General features: G+C 37.3%; 1 protein-coding gene across 4 annotated transcripts in view; it reads left to right on the top strand.

Annotated features, from left to right (window-relative positions):
- Nucleotides 1–20,460, top strand: part of ERCC6L2 (ERCC excision repair 6 like 2) — a 153,315-nt gene that overhangs the window by 102,123 nt on the left and 30,732 nt on the right. For all 4 annotated transcript variants that reach the window (XM_055579003.1, XM_055579004.1, XM_055579005.1 and 1 more), the window contains exons 15-17: nt 7,226–7,306; nt 8,685–9,834; nt 15,140–15,294. In XM_055579003.1, the coding sequence (XP_055434978.1) occupies nt 7,226–7,306; nt 8,685–9,834; nt 15,140–15,294 (1,386 nt within the window). The remainder of the gene's footprint in view (nt 1–7,225; nt 7,307–8,684; nt 9,835–15,139; nt 15,295–20,460) is intronic.

Here is a 20,460-nt window from a genome sequence, read left to right on the forward strand (position 1 = left end):
GGACTCTCAAGAGTCTTCTCCAACACCACAGTTCAAAAGCATCAATTCTTCGGCACTCAGCTTTCTTTATAGTCCAACTCTCACATCCATACATGACTACTGGAAAAACCATAGCTTTGACTAGATGGACCTTTGTTGGCAAAATAATGTCTCTGCTTTTTAATATGCTGTCTAGGTTGGTCATAAGTTTTCTTCCAAGGAGCAAGCATCTTTTAATTTCATGGCTGCAGTCACCATCTACAGTGATTTTGGAGCCTCCCAAAATAAAGGCTCTTGCTGTTTCCCCATCTATTTGCCATGAAATGATGGGACCAGATGCCATGATCTTGGTTTTCTGAATGTTGAGTTTTAAGCCAACTGTTTCACTCTCCTCTTTCACTTTCATCAAGAGGCTCTTTAGTTCTTCTTCACTTTCTGCCATAATGGTGATGTCATCTGCATATCTAAGGGTATTAATACTGATTATTGAGGATATTGATATTGCCAGGTTATCCTCCTGGCAATCTTGATTCCAGCTTGTGCTTCTTCCAGCCCAGCATTTCTCATGATGTACTCTGCCTATAAATTAAATAAACAAGGTGACAAAATACAGCTTTGTCATACTCCTTTCCCAATTTGGAACCAGTCCATTGTTCCATGTCCAGTTCTAACTGTTGCTTCTTGACCTGCATACAGATTTCTCAAGAGGCAGGTCAGGTGGTCTGGTATTCCCATCTCTTTCAGAATTTTCCACAGTTTATTGTGATCCACACAGGCAAAGGCTTTGGCATTGTCAATAAAACAGAAGTAGATGTTTTTCTGGAACTTTCTTGCTTTTCTGATGGTCCATTGGATTTTTGCAATTTGATCTCTGGTTCCTCTACCTTTTCTAAAACCAGCTTGAATATCTGGAAGTTCACGGTTCATATTACTGTTGAAGCCTGGCTTGGAGAATTTTAAGCATTACTTTGCTAGCATGTGAGATGAGTGCAGTTATGTGGTAGTTTGAGCATTCTTTGGCATTACCTTTCTTTGGGATTAGAATGAAAACTGACCTCTTCCATACTGTGGCCACTGCTGAGTTTTCCAAATTTGCTGACATATTGAGTACAGCACTTTCACAGCATCATCTTTTACTAACCTTCGTTTATCTTTTACTATCCTTCACGATCTCCTGGAATTTGCTCAAATCATGTCCATTGAATTGGTCATGCCATCTCATCTTCTGCCGTCCCCTTCTCCTCTTGCCCTCAGTCTTTCCCCGCATCAAGGTCTTTTCCAGTGAGTTGGCTCTTCACGTCAGATGGACAGAGTATTGGAGATTCAGCTTCAGCATCAGTCCTTCCAATGAATGTTCAGGGTTGATTTTCTTTAGCATTGACTGATTGGATCTCCTTGCTGTCCAAGGAACTCTCAAGAGTCTTTTCCAGCACTACAGTTATAAAACATCAATTCTTTGTGCTCAGCCTTCCTGTTTTCTGCCATATATCAAATACTTTTGTTCTCTGTTTTTAGTCAGAATAGCCACTGTTCCTCTGTTAAATAAGTGTTATGTAAGACATTGCATTTGACAGGTTATTAGACAGAAAGTTCTCTTATTCTCTGGTTGTCCTCAATATATGTTGTTTTTCCCCCAAGATTGTTTATTAATGCCAGGACCCTCCATAATCTTATATTTTGTTTATGGCAGAATATGCTTAACTTCTCGCTAGGAACATCATTGGCATTCAATTATTAAATTAAATTTTGAATTAAAATTGCTTATTTCTTATCAGTCAGAATTTAGTAGATTCATGTTGTGCTTTTGGCCAAATTATGTTTTAAAATATTATTAGTCCAAGCCCTATATAAGGGAAGCATTTTTCATAAAGTAAAAGAAGTGTTTTACTTCCTGTGATACATTTTTAATTTTTCAAGGTTGTAGAAAAATCCCTTTTTAAATTTTTAAGATATAGAAATTTGAATTTATAGAGCGCTTTTAATATGATTTCTGGGCATTTTAGTTCTATTTTACATTGACTTTCTTTTAATAGTTTCCCTTTAGAATATATATATTGAGAACTAATTTCACAAATATTGAGTATGTGCTAAATGTCCAATATTATACATCATAGAGCTAGGCATACAGAAATTAATAAAATAGATTAAAAGTCCTACCTACAAAAATTTACATTCTATTTGGGAGAAACAAATAATAAAGAGAAAAAATAACTGAATTTAGTATATCATGATGACAGATTCTAAAGGTAAATATAGAGCAAGTAGAAGATGAATAAATTCTAGAGATCTAATACACAGCATAGTGAGTATTGTCAACAATACTATGTTACATACCCCAAAACTGCCTAAGGACCAGATCTTAAGTGTTCTCACCACATAAAAGAAATGATAATTATATGATACATTAGAGGTGTTAGCCAAAGCTATGATGATAATCATATTACAATATATGTGCATGTGTGCTCAGTCATGTCTGACTCTGTGGCTCAGTCGACTGTAGCCCACCAAGGCTCCTTTGTCCCTGGGTTGCCGTTTCCTGCTCCAGGGGATCTTCCTGACCCAAGATCAAACCCATGTCTCTTGCGTTTCCTGCGTTGCTAGGCGAATTCTTTACCACTGAGCCACTTGAAAAGCCCCCCATTACAATATATAAACATATGAAATTAATACTTTGTAGACCTTAAATGTACATGCTGTAATATGTAAAGTATATCTCAAAAAAAAAAAAAAAAATAGAGCCAGGAAACAAAATAGGGAGACTGTCAAGGAAAGAGCATTACAATTTTAGATGGAGTAGCCAAGGAAGCATGCACTGTGAGATTGCATTTGACTCTTTGAAGAGACAAGGAAGAAGTGTTTTAGACAGAAAAACAATGCAAAGACCCTCAGAGAGGAGCATGCTCAGCATGATTTCTAAATGGCAAGGAAGCCAAAGTGGCCAGAGTGTAGTGAACAAGAGAGCCAAAGATGGGGCCAGTGAGATGATAGGAAGCCAGATCCTGCAGGAACTTTGGCATTGACTTTGAGTGAGAACAAAAGCAATTGGAGTTCTGAATAGCAGAATGAATAGTGTAATCTATACTATTTATTCTAAAGATTAAGAATTGGACTATAGAAGTACAAGAGCAGAAGCAAGAAGCCAGGTAGGGAGATACTGCAACAATTTAGCCAAGAGTTGGTGGTTTGGGCCAGAGGATAGTGGTGTGTACCCTGAGGCAGTGACAGGATCTGCTGATGGAGTAGATATAAGGTATGTAGAAAAAGCAATTAAGGATGACTCTCTACAGTTAGCAAAAACAAGACCGGGAGCTGACTCTGGCTCAGATCATGAACTCCTTATTGCCAAAATCAGACTTCAATTGAAGAAAGTGGGGAAAACCACTAGACCATTCAGGTATGACCTAAATCAAATCCCTTATGATTATACAGTAGAACTGAGAAATAGATTTCAGGGACTAGATCTGATAGAGTGCCTGGTGAACTATGGATGGAGGTTTGTGACATTGTACAGGAGATTCCTGTACAGGAGACAGGGATCAAGACCATCCCCAAGGAAAAGAAATGCAAAAAAGCAAAATGGCTGTCTGAGGAGGCCTTACAAATAGCTGTGAAAAGAAGTGAAAAGCAAAGGAGAAAAGGAAAGATATAAGCATCTGAATGCAGAGTTCCAAAGAACAGCAAGGAAAGTTAAGAAAGCCTTCCTCAGCGATCAATGCAAAGAAATAGAGGAAAACAACAGAATGGGAAAGACTAGAGATTCTTCAAAAAACTAGAGATACCAAGGGAACATTTCATGCAAAGATGGGCTCGATAAAGGACAGAAATGGTAGGGACCTAACAGAAGCAGAAGATATTAAGAAGAGATGGCAAGAATACACAGAAGAACTATACAAAAAAGATCTTCACGACCCAGATAATCATGATGGTGTGATCACCAACATAGAGCCAGACATCCTGGAATGTGAAGTCAAGTGGGCCTTAGAAAGCATCACTACAAACAAAGCTAGTGGAGGTGATGGAATTCCAGTTGAGCTATTCCCAATCCTGAAAGATGATGCTGTGAAAGTGCTGCACTCAATATGCCAGCAAATTTGGAAAACTCAGCAGTGGCCACAGGACTGGAAAAGGTCAGTTTTCATTCCAATCCCAAAGAAAGGCAATGCCAAAGAATGCTCAAACTACCGTACAATTGCACTCATCTCACACACTAGTAAAGTGATGCTCAAAATTCTCCAAGCCACACTTCAGCAATATGTGAACCGTGAACTTCCAGATGTTCCGGCTGGTTTTAGAAGAGGCAGAGGAACCAGAGATCAAATTGCAAAAATCCAATGGATCATCAGAAAAGCAAGAAAGTTCCAGAAAAACATCTATTTCTGCTTTATTGACTATGCCAAAGCCTTTGCACTGTGTGGATCACAATAAACTGTGGAAAATTCTGAAAGAGATGGGAATACCAGACCACCTGACCTGCCTCTTGAGAAAACTGTATGCAGGTCAGGAAGCAACAGTTAGAACTGGACATGAAACAACAGACTGGTTCCAAATAGGAAAAGGAGTACGTCAAGGCTGTATATTGTCATCCTGCTTCTTTAACTTATATGCAGAGTACATCATGAGAAACGCTGGGCTGGAAGAAGCACAAGCTGGAATCAAGATTGCCAGGAGAAATATCAATCACCTCAGATATGCAGATGACACCACCCTTATGGCAGAAAATGAAGAAGAACTAAAAAGCCTCCTGATGAAAGTGACAGAGGAGAGTGAAAAAGTTGGTTTAAAGCTCAACATTCAGAAAACAAAGATCATGGCATCTGGTCCCATCACTTCATGGGAAATAGATGGGGAAACAGTGGAAACAGTGTCAGACTTTATTTTTGGGGGCTCCAAAATCACTGCAGATGGTGACTGCAGCCATGAAATTAAAAGACGCTTACTCCTTGAAAGGAAAAGTTATGACCAACCTAGATAGCATATTGAAATGCAGAGACACTACTTTGCCAACAAAGGTCCATCTAGTCAAGGCTATGGTTTTTCCAGTGGTCATGTATGGATGTGAGAGTTGGACTATGAAGAAAGCTGAGCATGGAAGAATTGATGCTTTTGAACTGTGGTGTTGGAGAAGACTCTTGAGAGTCCCTTGGACTGCAAGGAGATCCAACCAGTCCATCATTTTAAGGGAGATCAGTCCTCGGTGTTCATTGGAAGGACTGATGCTAAAGCTGAAACTCCAGTACTTTGGCTACCTCATGCAAAGAGTTGACTCATTTGAAAAGACCCTGATGCTGGGTGGGATTGGGGGCAGGAGGAGAAGGGGACGACGGAGGATGAGATGGCTGGATGGCATCACCGACGCGATGCACGTGAGTCTGAGTGAACTCTGGGAGTTGGTGATGGACAGGGAGGCCTGGCGTGCTGCGATTCATGGGGTTGCAAAGAGTCGGACACGCCTGAGCAACTGAACTGAACTGAACCAGGGTAGTTATGGGCTTCCCATGTGACCCTGGTACTAAAGAATCCGCCTGTCAATTCAGTAGACGCCAAGAGATGCAGGTTCGATCCCTGGGTCAGGAAGATCCCCTGGAGGAGGGCATGGCAGTCCACTCCAGTATTTTGCCTGCAGAAGCTCTTGGACAGAGAAGCCTGGTGGGCTACGGCCCATAGGGTCCCAAAGAGTCAGACATGACTGAAGTGACTTAACACGCATGCACACCAGGGTGTTTGGACTGAGCAACAGAAGACTGGAGTTGCCATATACCTGTCACTGAGGGGTTCTGACAGCTTGAAGAACTCTGGTGCTGCCAGTTTACACCTATTATATTTGACTTCTGTTGAAGAGAAAAAAAGGAGTACTAGGAAGGAGGTGCCTCACTCCCTTAACGTGATAGCCTCTGGGCATTGGTAGAAAAGATCTTATTCTGGAGCTCTTCATCATTCTTTTAAATTCACTAGGGGAAATTCTCACTTCTTGCCCTGGGTACCAGGTAACCGGAACCATCTCTTTGGTATATTATGAACACTGGTGTATTCATAAATTGGATATTTGTAACTCTGGTAATGATAATGTTATTTCCCCTTGTCTATCAATAGATAGACTTGATAAGAGAAATAAATGTATTTCCTTTTGAAGAAGAATTTAGTATTCTAGAATCTAGGCCGTTAAATATCTCTGCTAAATGATATACCAAAAGCTGTAAAAGCATACTTTTCCTAAAAGATGTAGCTAGCCTCTTAGAATATTAAGATTTTTTTAGTTTTATATAAGATGGACATTTTCATTTTCATATCTGCTTCACTGAAGAAATCAATATACATATTTTAATGAATACAAAATATAAGCACACTAGCAACATAAGCTAAAATATCAAGTTCCCAATACCCAGTATTTTCTATGATAATGTATCCTTAGAGTTATTGCAATGTTATATAATATTTATATTATATAAATATTATTTATTTAATGTATATTATATAAATTATTTATATTATATAAATATTTATATAATTTATATAATATAAACTTATATTTATATTATATAAATATTATATTACATACCAAGTTATATAGTTATCATATAGACATGGTTATTATGGGCTATCACTACTGGGTAAATTTTTAACATTTTTTTCACTCTCCCTCTGTACTAGGGCTTTTAGTAGAGTTTGCTGAAAAATGGTATTAATTTTCTATCTGAAAAAGTAAGCTTATGATAAGAATGAGTTTTTTATGGGCCCAGCAGATTTCCACAGTGCCTCTATATTATCTAAGAATTATAAGCATTTTAAAATATATATATATATATGAATTCCTTAATTAGCAAATTGAAAAAACAGCATTTGAGAGTTAAAGCAAGCTGTACTCAGTTTACTTATTTATTTGTTTTTTTGCCACCCCATGTGGTTTGAGGGATCTTAGTTTCCCAGACAGGGATTGAACCCAGGCCCACAGCAGTGAAATTGCAGAGTCATAACCACTAAGAAAGTGAAGGTGAAAGAAAGTGGAAATTGCTCAGTCATGTCAGACTCTCTGCGAACCCACGGACTGTAGCCCGCTTCTCGCTCCTCTGTCCGTGGAATTCTTCAGGCAAGAATACTGGAGTGGGTAGCTGTTCCCTTCTCCACTGAACTGCCAGGGAATTCCCTATGTTCACTTTTCCTAACTCTTAAGTTTTATCATGCCATTGCTGTTGTTTATCTGGTTGTTTCTACTTTATATATTTTATACAGTGATTTGCATTTTTTGTAGAGAGAAGGCAAGGTGGAAGCTGGGATCATGACAGCTACAACGTGGTTGAAAGAGGAACCTCCAGTACACAAACTAGAAACAGTAAGCAATTTTTGAATCTAGAGCTCCTGGGAAACATGTACATGATGATTTTAACTTCCTTTTCTTTTTCCTTCATTTTTAAATGTGTAAAGAAAATGGATTTTTTAAAAAGTCAGGGACACAAAGTCAGAGGACTGTCAGTAAAATTAATAATTTAGGCTAATATTTCATATCATTAAAAAAATTCAGGAGCAATCTTCAGGTGTTTACATCCAAACTGGAATTTTAACTATACCAAACTATAAATTCAGAAATAAATGCACTGTGTAGGTGACCAATCTGACATAAGCAACAAATTAAATGGAAAAATCACAATCAGTACATATTTAATACTATTAAATCCAGACATCAGACTCATTCTCTGACTTAAGCAGATATTTGAGTCCTTTGTCTTGTGACAGTTTTAGTAGTTTGTCATCTCACATTCTACAAAAATTTATGTTGTCATCATAAAGCCTTTTTAAAAGTAAAGAATATGTGTAAAATTTTAATTGCTGTTGCTATTTTTGTCTTTTTTTTTTAAGAATTTAACTCTAAATTTATAGTAGCCCAAAGATATAATGGGCTATATGATAACTATATGTTATGATATAATATACATATGATGCAGCTGTGTATTATATAACTATGATAACTATATGCAGTGATAACTATTAATTTGTAACACCCCTATAAATTTATATCACCCATTATGTGGTGAATATTTTTTAAATTTATAAAAATACATGAATATCAAATGTTGGCAGAAATATTACCAGATTACCGGATAATACTTTCCCCAAATCTTTCACTAATAAAGCCTCAGTTTTCAGAAACTGAAGAATATATTTAGCTCTAATTGATGTGAAAAAAATAAATATTAGGCTTAAATTTGTAAAAAATTTTACTTCAAAATGGCTTCAATATTTTATTTATTTATGGTGGTCAAGATCCTGTCCAATCTTATTTTTAATGAACTAGAAATATTTTCTAGTTGGGAATTCTTTAACTCCTGCAAATTTGTTTTGTTTTTAAAGCATGGTTGAAACTATCAGCTGGACTGCAGTAAGCAACAGATTATGTGCTTTTCACTTTGAGGCCAGATTCAATCTCTGCATCTTAGAAGCTAACAGTTCTGCTCTGTGTTTTCCTTGTGAATAATTTGATCACTTTATATTCTAGTTTTAACTTTTATTTATTCAGAAAGTTATAACTTGAAAAGAGTATACCAGACTGTAATATTAAATCCTTTATATTTGTTTACCACATGTTTTAGAAAAAACCAAGTGATATACTTGTATATAAATTATCTGCCAAAATTTAATTCCCTTCCAGTGTAATAGATTTGATATCATTTATTTGATATTTTCTAATGTTTCTGTCATTGCCTCTTCTATAGGCTAGGGAGCCTGACTGTCAGGAACACAGAGGTCCAGAACAACTAGCAGAAGCAGCATGTGATCTCTGCAGTGATTTTAGTGAAGATGAAACAGCAAGCAACTCAGTAACAAAGACTGCTAAAAACAAAGCATCTGACTCAAGTAGAGCTTCAGTTTCTCCTGGGCAGCTTAGCTTACTCCAGTGTGGTTTCTCTAAATTGTTTGAGACAAAATGTGAAACAGTTGAGGATGGTGATGAAAATATTGCCTCTGACAATGAAAGTTCTGATGAGCAGCCCACATGCTTTTCAACAGAAGCCAAAAATGCTGGTTGTCAGAAGAGTCAAGACTCTCTTGGTACTTTGAAACATCAGAAATTAGCTAATGTCCTAAATCCAAATGGAAAATGTGTTTTTGATAAAAGTGAGAAAATTTTAAAAGAGAATATTCCTTCTGAGTCTGATGATGAGAAAAACTTTAAAAACACAGTTGACCACCATCGCATTTTACATAATGTCACAGAATCAGAAGACAGTGATATCATCTTTCCCACACAGTATACAACTCAGAGATTCCTTAAGAAGAATATAAGGTTTAAGCCACCTGTGGATGGATCTGAAGATTCTGAATCAGAAAATCCTGTAAATATAAAAAATAATGGTGATGATACAAAGACCAATGTCAGAGGAAATGGGCTAATTTCAAAACAATTAAATCTTGAGATTGAGACCCTGAAATCTAATACAAAAAGAAAAGGTAGTAGTGATATTAGTGATGAATCTGATGACATTGAAGTTTTCTGCAAGTCAAGAGTAAGAAAGCAAAGAACTACTAGTTCTCTGAGGTTTAAGCGAAAAAAGGAAAATAAAAGGGAATACACTTTTCCAAAAACAATGAAGAAAGCAAACCAACGGTGTGCAACAGATGAAGATTGTAACTCTCAGACTATTGATGATTTTTCATCCTCAGATGATAATTTATCTGTTGGCCACGTCAGTTTCTCTAAACAGAACCATAGACCAAAAACTATAAAAGATAAAATCAGTGTCTCTTCAAAATTAACTAACCATAAAAGAAATAGCACTTTCATACCAAGAAAACCAATGAAATTTTCAAATGAGAGCATTGTCAATCAAAATCGGATATGTGAATCAATGGATAAATTTTTAGGTAACTGCAAATCCATTCTGAAAACTTTTCTTTACATATTTGTTGTATGCAATCAAATAGCTCTTAAGGGATGCTTGAATTAGTTTGAATTAACTTGCAATCGAGATGCTATATTGAGATACAAATGAGGAAGTGGGTAGTGGCAGGATAAAGGGAAGACCTAGATCAGGATAGAGAAGTTGGTTATGTATACCAGAACCCCTTCTATGTAGCCCATCTGAATCACTATAAACTAGTTATTTTAACTTTTTTGCATTTTTATGGTTTTATGAAATACACATGTATACATTTGATGCAATGTATAACCCTTAACATTATAGTTTAGTCTCATTAAAAAATTTTGTATAGTTTATAAGATTCTTCCTCCATCCCTTTCATTTCTTTACAGTTTATATGATTTTTTTCTTTTTTTTTCCCCTCTTCATATGATTTTTTTGTTGAAGAAACCAGGCCAGTTATTTTCTGCAGTTTGCATCTTGCTGATTATGTGCTGTTGGTGCAGGTGAACATATCCCTCAACCCTCTGTTTCCTGAAAATGAGCAGTTGGCTTCTGACACTGTATCAAATTCAGGTTCAGTCCCTTTGGCAAGACAAGAGTTCAGTTCAGTCTCTCAGTCGTGTCCAACTCTTTGCGACCCCATGAACCGCAGCACACCAGGCCTCCACCGACTCTTGGAGCCCACCCAAACCCATGTCCATTGAGTCGGTGATGCCATCCAACCATCTCATCCTCTGTCGTCCCCTTCTCCTCCTGTCCTCAGTCTTTCCCAGCATCAGGGTCTTTTCAAATGAGTCAGCTCATCGCATCAGGTGGCCAAAGTACTGGAGTTTCAGCTTCAACATCAGTCCCTCCAATGAACACTCAGGACTGATCTCCTTTAGGATGGACTGGTTGGATCTCCTTGCAGTCCAAGGGACTCTCAAGTCTTCTCCAACACCACAGTTCAAAAGCATCAATTCTTCCACGCTCAGCTTTCTTTATAGTCCAACTCTCACATCCATACATGATCACTGGAAAAACCATAGCCTTGACTAGACGGACCTTTGTTGGCAAAGTAATGTCTCCGCTTTTTAATATGCTATCTAGGTTGATCATAACTTTCCTTCCAAGGAGTAAGTGTCTTTTAATTTCATCGCTGCAGTCACCATCTACAGTGATTTTGGAGCCCAAAAAAATAAAGTCTGCCACTGTTTCCATTGTTTCCCCATCTATTTGCCATGAAGTGATGGGACCAGATGCCATGATCTTAGTTTTCTGAATGTTAGTGTTTGACAAAATGTTTGCTGGTTTGTCTCCTTATGATCTTAGCAGCCATTCTCACTCAGAGTAGCACAATGATGGTTTCTACTTCTCATTTCTTTTTCATTTGTTAGAATGCTTTTGTGAGGCAGTACTTCCCCTCATCTACTATTACTTACCCAGTGGTACAGTTCATCTAGATAAGGTAGGAAAAAATCATTTCTTTACCAACTTTTAGTCATCCTTCAATTTCTTTTCTTAAAATCATTGTGAATTAATTGATTCAAGCACATTTAATGAGTCTAAATTCATTTCAATTAGTACCATTATTGAGGCTCAATTTTCCCATCTTTGGACAGTGGGAGCCTTTAAACATGAGCATTTTGATTCCTTAGATCTTTGACGTGATGCTAATCATCTTTGATAGCGATCTGGTATTACACAATACTCCAGGATCATCTCATGCATTTTCTGCCTCAGACCTAAAATCAGTCATTTCTCTAAGAAGTCTTGGTTTCTTTTAGTGACAAAGTGTGTTTCAAGACCACAATCTGGTGCTAGAAATGATCATTGCTACTACTTGCTTAGTTATTATTTCTGGGTCTTTTCAGTGGATAAATTGTGTTTATTATGAATTGTGTGTGCGTGTATATATATGTATCTGTGAGTTTATATATGTGTGACATGTATGTATTTTTATATATGAGATAAAATACAATACTTTGTGAGTTCATTTTCATGCTTCCATATTTATTCTTTATTTGGGGGTATAGAGAAGGGATAGGCTACCCACTCCAGTATTCTTGGGCTTCCCTCGTGGCTTAGATGGTAGAGAATCTGCCTGCAATGTGGGAGACCTGGGTTTGATCCCTGGCTTGGGAAGATCCCCTGGAGGAGGGCATGGCAACTCACTCCAATATTCTTGCCTGGAAAATCCCCATGGACAGAGAGGAGCCTGGTGGGCTACATGAGGTCGCAAATAGTTGGATACAGCTGAGTGACTGAGTACACCTAGAGCTTTTACTTAACCTCTTCTCTATCATATTTACATACTTTTTCTTCTCTACTGATAATCCTGGTTCTTAAGCACACAGGGAATGATTTAATTATAATGTCCCATAATTACTCATTTTGTATCCATATTACACAAAAGTCAAATAATAAAACTATCGATACTATTGTAGTGTGATTCCTGGAAACATTAATGTTTGGGGTCGACTATCCATATGCTCTCCCATTTCTGCCTGTTTTTAAAATGGGTATGTTATGTGTTCATTGTCAGAATACACAGTTACTGCATTATACGCTCTCCTCTTAGACTTTTATTCTTGGTTTGCAGGTAACTATAAATTTAATGCTTCTCATTAGTCTTCATGTCAGTGTCTCTCTAGTCATTTTGATTGTCTGAAGCTTATATTCTAATAGATCTCTTATTTCTAGTAGATCCCAGAAAGTACTCATAAGAGTAATATTCTCTGAGATTCTTGTTAATAACAGTTTGTGCTCTTTGTAGTTAAAAGTCTGATTTGTATTGCTGATCCCTATGTTTTACCATTTTCTTGAAATCTTTTACCTAATTTTGAAATTAGTTACAATTTTGTTTTGTAAGCTTGTCTTTCTGGCATTTAGGGATGTTATTCTGCTGCTTATTCTCTTTTCCATTATAATTTTTATGAGATTTGACCCTTTGCTCATTTTTATACAAATTCTTTCCCCTGAATTTTTAAAAATGAGGCAGAATTTAGGAAATCTTTTCTAATTTCACAGAGATTCATATTTGTAATTTTTGCATAGTGTTCAAAACAGTATTGGGATTTATTGTTTCTAACCATTTCCCCTGCTTTGCTCTCGACCATCTCTTTTCCTCATTCCTGTTCTTCCTATTCTGTTCACGTTTACTTCACCCTAGCAGTTTTTCCTTCTTATTTGACCCTGGCCTGGGAGCCCTAGGGGGTCAGTTTGGGGAGTTCCTTAGGGCTAGCCTACCCTAGCCCCTTAGGCAAGCCCCATGTACTCTGTACTCAGCTTTAGAGAATGGAACATCTTCCCAAATACAGCTGCTGATCTCCAGGTAGCCTATTGTGCTAGAGTCTCCTGTTTTCAGATCCATCAGATGCCACCCTGCCCCTTCCTTTCTCCTTCACACAGGCCCTGATGCCTACAGAGTATGTAGCTACTAGTGAGCTGAGCCTAGCTTCTTGTTATTTTAGAGCTAGTAGGAATATCTTGTCATCTCATTTTGTTGTAAGCGTTGTCCTTGGCTTTTGGTTTTGCAGTCTGGTTACTCTCATGTTTTAGAGAGCTGGAAAAACTGCTTCCCCTTACCATCATCTGCTGACAATCAGATTAGTGATTTTTGAGTTAGCTTTGCTTTCAGAAGTGTCTTGATTTATTCCCCCAAAAAATTACCAGAAAGAATCTGATATTTTGATGTACAAACTTTAATAATTGTGTTTGACAAAACAAGCTTTCTCTTGTGGTTTTTAGTAGTCTTCATTTAAAAGTTCACTATGATACATACGTATTTTGCCCTGCTAGGGAAAAGTAGGGCCGCCTTATGTAATTTTTCATAAACTGAAATGGCGTAAAGCAAAGAAGCAATTACCTTAGGATAAATCTTGTTAATGGTCGCACGAGGTAAATCCAGGTAAAGCACAGATACTCACCAACACAATTCAAAGTTCTGATGGCTTAATGCTGAGATCCTGAGTGTTGTTCCTGGTAAAGGAGCTTCGCAGGGCCATGCTTGCTCCTGAGGAGTATGCTGCCTCTTTAAGGTCTGGCTACAAACAAACACTGTTTTGCTTTTTGTCCTTTTTCATAAAAGTGAAAATCTTTGGATTTCTTTCTGTTAGAGTGAAAACAGGTACTAATGTAAGTCTTTCAGAAAAGCTAAGTGGTAAAAAGCAAACGTTCAAGAAGTAGGGGATACCAATACTAGACTATCCTTTGGTTTGTGTGCAACATAGATTTTAGGTTTGAAGAATTATTGCATGAACTTTTGTTTTAAAGAGCAGCCAAGTTGGGTGTTTTGTTTTTTTTTTTCTTTTTTTTTTTTTTTTACTATATAAAAGATGTAATAGTTTGTGTGGAACCTATTTTGAATGTATAAAATGTGTCATTAAAATTAAGAATACTATCTGAGTCAATTTTTTACCAGAAGAATTCTTTGGATGGTTTTAAACTGTTGCTATATACACCCTAACTGATATTCCAGAATTTAAGGAGAAAATTATCTTGGTTGCTCTTTTAGTCATTTAACAACATCTTGTTTTCTCATGATTGGCAATTCTGACTGAGAGAGTTTCAGGGCTAAAAAAGCACAAGCGTTGAAGGGCATAATTGAGGGTTACTGTCAGAGGTGTTTGAGGGAGTTTTATAGACTTCAATTCTAGCCTTGTCTTTTAATGACAACAATTTAAAAGTAAATTATAGGTGCCTAGCAGCAAAGCAATAAAAAAAAAAAAAAGTAGCCATTTTTAAACTTCTTTTAGATAAAAGCTGTAAGTTAATTTTTTTCATTTCCTAAAAACCTCCAAATCTTGACAATCTCTGGGCATATGTACAAAAAAGACAATTTACAAACAATAAAACTGAACAAAGCTGACCAAACAAAACTCCCTGGTCATAAACCCCATGCTCCTACTTTATAACTGTAATCAAGTACTTGTTTAAAGGAACAGATGAGGTTAGCACTACTTTTAAATTAGTAAACATTTTTTTTACATCAACAGAGATGACAAATTCATAGAAACAACCTTCGACAATGACTTTCCTCATTTCACGCTTAAATCTAAAAATTGTTACCTGATATAAAAAATTCGTATATGAGATGGCAAAGTCATTTCTAAGTTAACCTAGGAGTTTAAAAATATATTTGAACTCTTTTCAATTTTTTAAAAAGAATATTGAGATATTGACATATAAACTCTGTTTTTCTTGAGGATTAAAAATAAAATAAGCATTACCTGTTTTAAATGTGTTGCTGATAATTTTTAAAGTATATCTTGAACTATATTGTTTCATCATAAGACATCAGTTAATAAACATCAATTATTTCTTAGATGGTGTTCAGGAAGTGGCTTACATTCACTCAAACCAGAATGTGATTGGATCAAGCAAAGCTGAAAATCACATGAGTCGATGGGCAGCACGTGATGTATTTGAACTGAAGCAGTTTTCTCAGCTTCCTGCTAACATAGCTGTTTGCACTTCTAAGGTAAGAAGATAATATACTTCTAGTTTTTATATCATTTTCACAGAAGTTCCTCGATAGGATCTTCTCTAAGTACCCCCTCAAAAGTACCAATAAGATTATAAACGACTTATAAATAAGTGTAAAAAGCAAAATACTATTTGGGGCACTGTATTCACAAAATGTTTTATATTAAAAGACAAATCTGTATCTAAATGCCTAATAATGTTGAGTTGCTTAATAGTTTCTTTAGTGAATGTTTGCCAAAAATGAGGACTCTGAGGGAATTAGTTTAATCAGAACCAAAACTACTACTGCTCATATGGAAAAAGGAAAGTGTATCATTAGATTTCTTCTGTAATTTTTCATCTAAAATGAAGACACATATAAAAACAGAATTTGTATTTTTAACAAAAGGATTTTTTTAATTAATTTATATTTTATTGAAGGATAATTGCTTTATAGAATTTTGCTGTTTTCTGTCAAACCTCAACATGAATCAGCCATCAGTTCAGTTCAGTCGCTCACTCATGTCAGCCATAGGTATACATATATTGCCTCCCTTTTGAACCTCCCTCCCATCTCCTTCCCCATCCCACCCCTCTAGGTTGATACAGAGCCCCTGTTTGAGTTTCCTGAGCCAAGGGCTCTTCTCATTTAAATTGCTGTTTTATAGAAATATGACTTATATGAAAGTGATACTTTATTTACACACTTACATCAAAAGTTTTAAAAAGTATCTTCTTCTCTTTGGCTTATTCAGTTCAGTCATTCAGTTGTGTCCAACTCTTTGAAACCCCATGGACTGCAGCACGCCAGGCTTCCCTGGCCATCACCATCTCCCATAGCCTACTCAAACTCATGTCCATTGAGTCGGTGATGCCATCCAATCACTTCATCCTCTGTTGTCCCCTTCTCCTCCCACCTTCAATCTTTCCCAGCATCAGAGTCTTTTCCAGTGAGTCAGCTCTTTGCATCAGGTGGCCAAAGTATTGGAGTTTCAGCTTTAGCATCTATCAGTCCTGCCAATGAATACTCAGGATTAATCTCTTTTAGGATAGACTGGTTGGATCTCCTTGCTGTTCAAGGGACTCTCAAGAGTCTTCTCCAATACCGCAGTTCAAAAGCATCAGTTCTTCAGCTCTCAGCTTGCTTTATAGTCCAACTCTCACATCCATACATGACTACTGGAAAAACCATAGCTTTGACTAGATGGACCTTTGTTAGCAAAGTAATGTCTCTGCTTTTTAACATGCTGTCTAGGTTGGTCATAACTTTTCTTCCAAGGAGCAAGCATCTTTTAATTTCACAGCTGCAATCACCATCTGCAGTGATTTTGGAGCCCAAAAAAATAAAGTCAGCCACTGTTTCCACTGTTTCCCCATCTATTTGCCATGAAGTGATGGGACCAGATGCCATGATCTTCATTTTCTGAATGTTGAGCTTTAAGCCAACTTTTTCACTCTCCTCTTTCACTTTCATCAAGAGGCTCTTTAGTTCTTCACTTTCTGCCATAAGGGTGGTGTCATCTGCATATCTGAGGTTATTGATATTTCTCCCAGCAGTCTTGATTCCAGCTTGTGCTTCCTCCAGCCTGGCATTTCGCACGATGTACTCTGCATGTAAGTTTAATAAGCACGGTGACAAAATACAGCCTTGATATACTCCTTTCCCAATTTGGAACCAGTCTGTTGTTCCATGTCCAGTTCTAACTGTTGCTTCTTGACCTTTGGCTTATTATTCTTTCTTAATTCCTGAGAGCTAAATGTCTGAAGAGTAGTTTTTCTACCACCTTAGGTGTACAAGTGAAAAATTGGTATTGTATATAACAGTGACACTCTGTTTCAAGTTACTGCTACTTTTGGAATGAAGTGGGGAAAATACCTCTGAACTGTCAAGCTATCTTCATTTATTTGTACCCCATCTGGTTTGGGGGCTTTCCAGGTGGCACAGTCATATAGAATCTGCCTGCCAATGCAGAAGATGTGGGTTCGATCCCTGGGTTGGAAAGATCACCTGGAGAAGGAAATGGCAGCCCACTCCAATATTCCTGCCTGGAAAATTCCATGGACAGAGGAGCCTGGCAGGCTACAGTCCATGGGGTCACAGAGAATTGGACATGACTGAGCACAGGAACACATCTGGTTTGACAAAGATTTTGGATCATTTTAATTAAGTCAGAATAAAAATTCATGACCAAGGAAAATAGAAATTAAAATAGAAGTTCAAGGCTGGGAGGAAGTTAGAATGCAGATATATAAGATTAGAATGCAGGTATGTAAGATATACTATACTTACTCAGATACATTTTTTAATGGCAAATTTGATTGAGTCTCCTGGTAGACAAAACAAAGGAAGTGAACAATGTATTTAGTATTTTCTTAACTAGTCCATTTGGAAATGTGGACAGCTTGGGTGGTCACGATGACAAAGTGCCTGACTGGCATTAAAGTCTGGAGGCAGGGCTGTCATGGGGTACGGGAAGGCCCAGGAGGGTAGGTGGGGAAGCATCCCACATGCCAAGAATTGTTCTGTCCAAAATGCCATAACACCCTGCTGAGAAATGCTGAGCTAAATGTCCTTAAAGGAAAAAAAAAAAAAAAAATGAAAACAAACACACAAAAACAGTTCTTCTGAAAAGGAGCAATGCTTTTCCTAGTGCTTAATTTGAAAGAATTGTCACGTGGCATTTTGAATGGGGACCACTGCATGACAACAGTCAGTTGTCTTATAATTTCCTTGGTGGCTCAATGGTAAAGAATCCGCCTGCAGTGCAGGAAACGCAGGAGATACAATCCCTGGGTCAGGAAGATCTCCTGGAGGAGGGCGTGGCCACCCACTCTAGCATTGTTACCTGGACAACCCCATGGACAGAGGAGCCTGGCAGCATATGGTCCATGGAGTCGCAAAGAGTCGGACACAACTGAAGCGACTGAGCACATTGTCTTGTAGTATTCTTAGAGTTATTATAATACTGGGCTTTGAAAGGCTGTGCTTTAGCGTTTTTTGATGTAATCCAAAGGCCTAGTTCCAAAATGCAAATCATATAAAAGCACTTTCATGACCCAAGTATGCTACTTTTTTATATTCTCACTTTACCTAGGAGTATACCATATCTCAAGCAGTACTGTAGATAGCATTTCTACAGTTGTACTACCTTGTAGAAGCTATATGAAAAAGGCAGAAATGTGCTGGGTTTGCCAGAAATTTGCTATATTAAAATGAGGAGTATATCAGAATCTTTTAAACAGACAGCTAATTTTTTATTAGGTTTTTTTTTTTCTTTTAAACCATGTCTTTTATTAAAACCATGTTCTTTTCCAAACAGACTTTAATGTGAAAGGTCAGAAAACTTGGCAAATTCTGTAGTACATGTTAATACAGTAATTTAACTGGGTATTGATCACTAGCTTATTTAAATATTTCTCAGAGAAGGAATTTATAGGCATATAATTAATACCTCCCAAAATGGACCAAGAAGCAGTAAAAAGTCCCTTTGGAACCTTCATAAGGAAAGTTGTAAAATGGAACATGATAGAAATATTTTTTGTTGTTTGCTGTTTAGTTAAGTCATGTCCGACCTTTTTGCGACCCCATGGACTGTAGCTTGCCAGGCTCCTCTCTCCATGGGATTTTCCAGTCAAATATATTGGAGTCAGTTGCCATTTCCTTCTCCAGGGGATCTTTCCAACCCAGGGACTGAACCCGTGTCTCCTGCATTGCAGGTAGATTCTTTACCACTGAGCCACAGGGAAACCACTGATGGAAGTATACTTTGCTTTTAATTGGGAATGGTGTGAAGGGAGATTCATCTTTACATTAGCAATACAAATAGTTTTCAACCTTTTTTAGCCTGAACATTCCTGAGATGGACAGTACAATCTCATCAGAAACCTTGTTTCTTCACAATGATGTTCAGAGTGAGGGACATTTCTTGCCAGGAGAAACAAATTGGAATACCCTGCCCCTGGAGTTTCTGATATGCCTTTTGAGGCCATATATCTCCCTCATCACACATAGACCAATTTAGCAGAACTTTTTCAAGGAATACGAAGAAATCTGGTGTTTAATGACTGAATCATGGTAGGTATAAAAAATATTCAGGGAAGTTTTAAAGCCATTAAGCTGGAAGGCCAATCCCATGCCACCAATGCTAGCAGGGCAAAAATGGTCTATATAAACATACTCATTTCATCAGCTGCTGCTGCTGCTGCTAAGTCGCTTCAGTCATGTCCGACTCTGTGCAACCCCATAGACGGCAGCCCACCAGGCTCCCCTGTCCCTGGGATTCTCCAGGCAAGAATTCTGGAGTGGGTTGCCATTTCCTCCTCCAATGCATGAAAGTGAAAAGTGAAAGGGAAGTTGCTCAGTCGTGTCTGATTTGTAGCGACCCCATGGACAGCAGCCCACCAGGCTCCTCCGTCCATGGGATTTTCCAGGCAAGAGTACCGGAGTGGGGTGCCATTGCCTTCTCCAATTTCATCAGCTAACTTCTTTAAATCAATACTTGATACAATAAAATTCTGACAATAAGATTTACTCCCTCAGATTTGACCTATATCATTTAATACATCAAGTTAATAGTATCATTGTACCTCAGCATCTTGAAAGCTGTATTGTATTATTTATGTACAACAACCACTTGAGGACAGTATAAACTTATCAAAAAAGAAAGATCTTGGGTATATACTGCTATATATAAAATAGATAACTAATTAGGACCTAGTGTATAGCACAGGGAACTTTTCTCAGTACTCCGTAATGACTTATATGGGATAAGAATCTAAAAAAGAAGGGATATGTGTATATGTATAATTAATGACATCAGCGGTGAATTTTGCTGTACATCTGAAACTAACACAGCATTATGAATCAACTATACTGCAATAAAAATGTAAATAAATGAATAGATAGATTCATAAAAAGAAAGGTCTTGGCATATGAAAATCAGTTTTCAAAATAGATAGTGATCATACGTACTTAGGATGTTCTTAGTTTCTCACCAATGTCGAAAACTAAACCTGTTGTATTTTTTACATAAAACCCAGCCCCTGGACGTACCTCATGCTTTTCCCCTTTCAGTTTATTTAGAAGTAAATAAAAGAATTCATATAATGAGACATCTTCCATTTGTTGAGCTCTGTAATCTTCTCAAGGCAGAGGAATTTTGATGGTTATAATTGGTCTATG

Source organism: Bubalus kerabau, chromosome 4 (assembly GCF_029407905.1).
Source record: "Bubalus kerabau isolate K-KA32 ecotype Philippines breed swamp buffalo chromosome 4, PCC_UOA_SB_1v2, whole genome shotgun sequence".
NCBI lineage: Eukaryota > Metazoa > Chordata > Mammalia > Artiodactyla > Bovidae > Bubalus > Bubalus kerabau.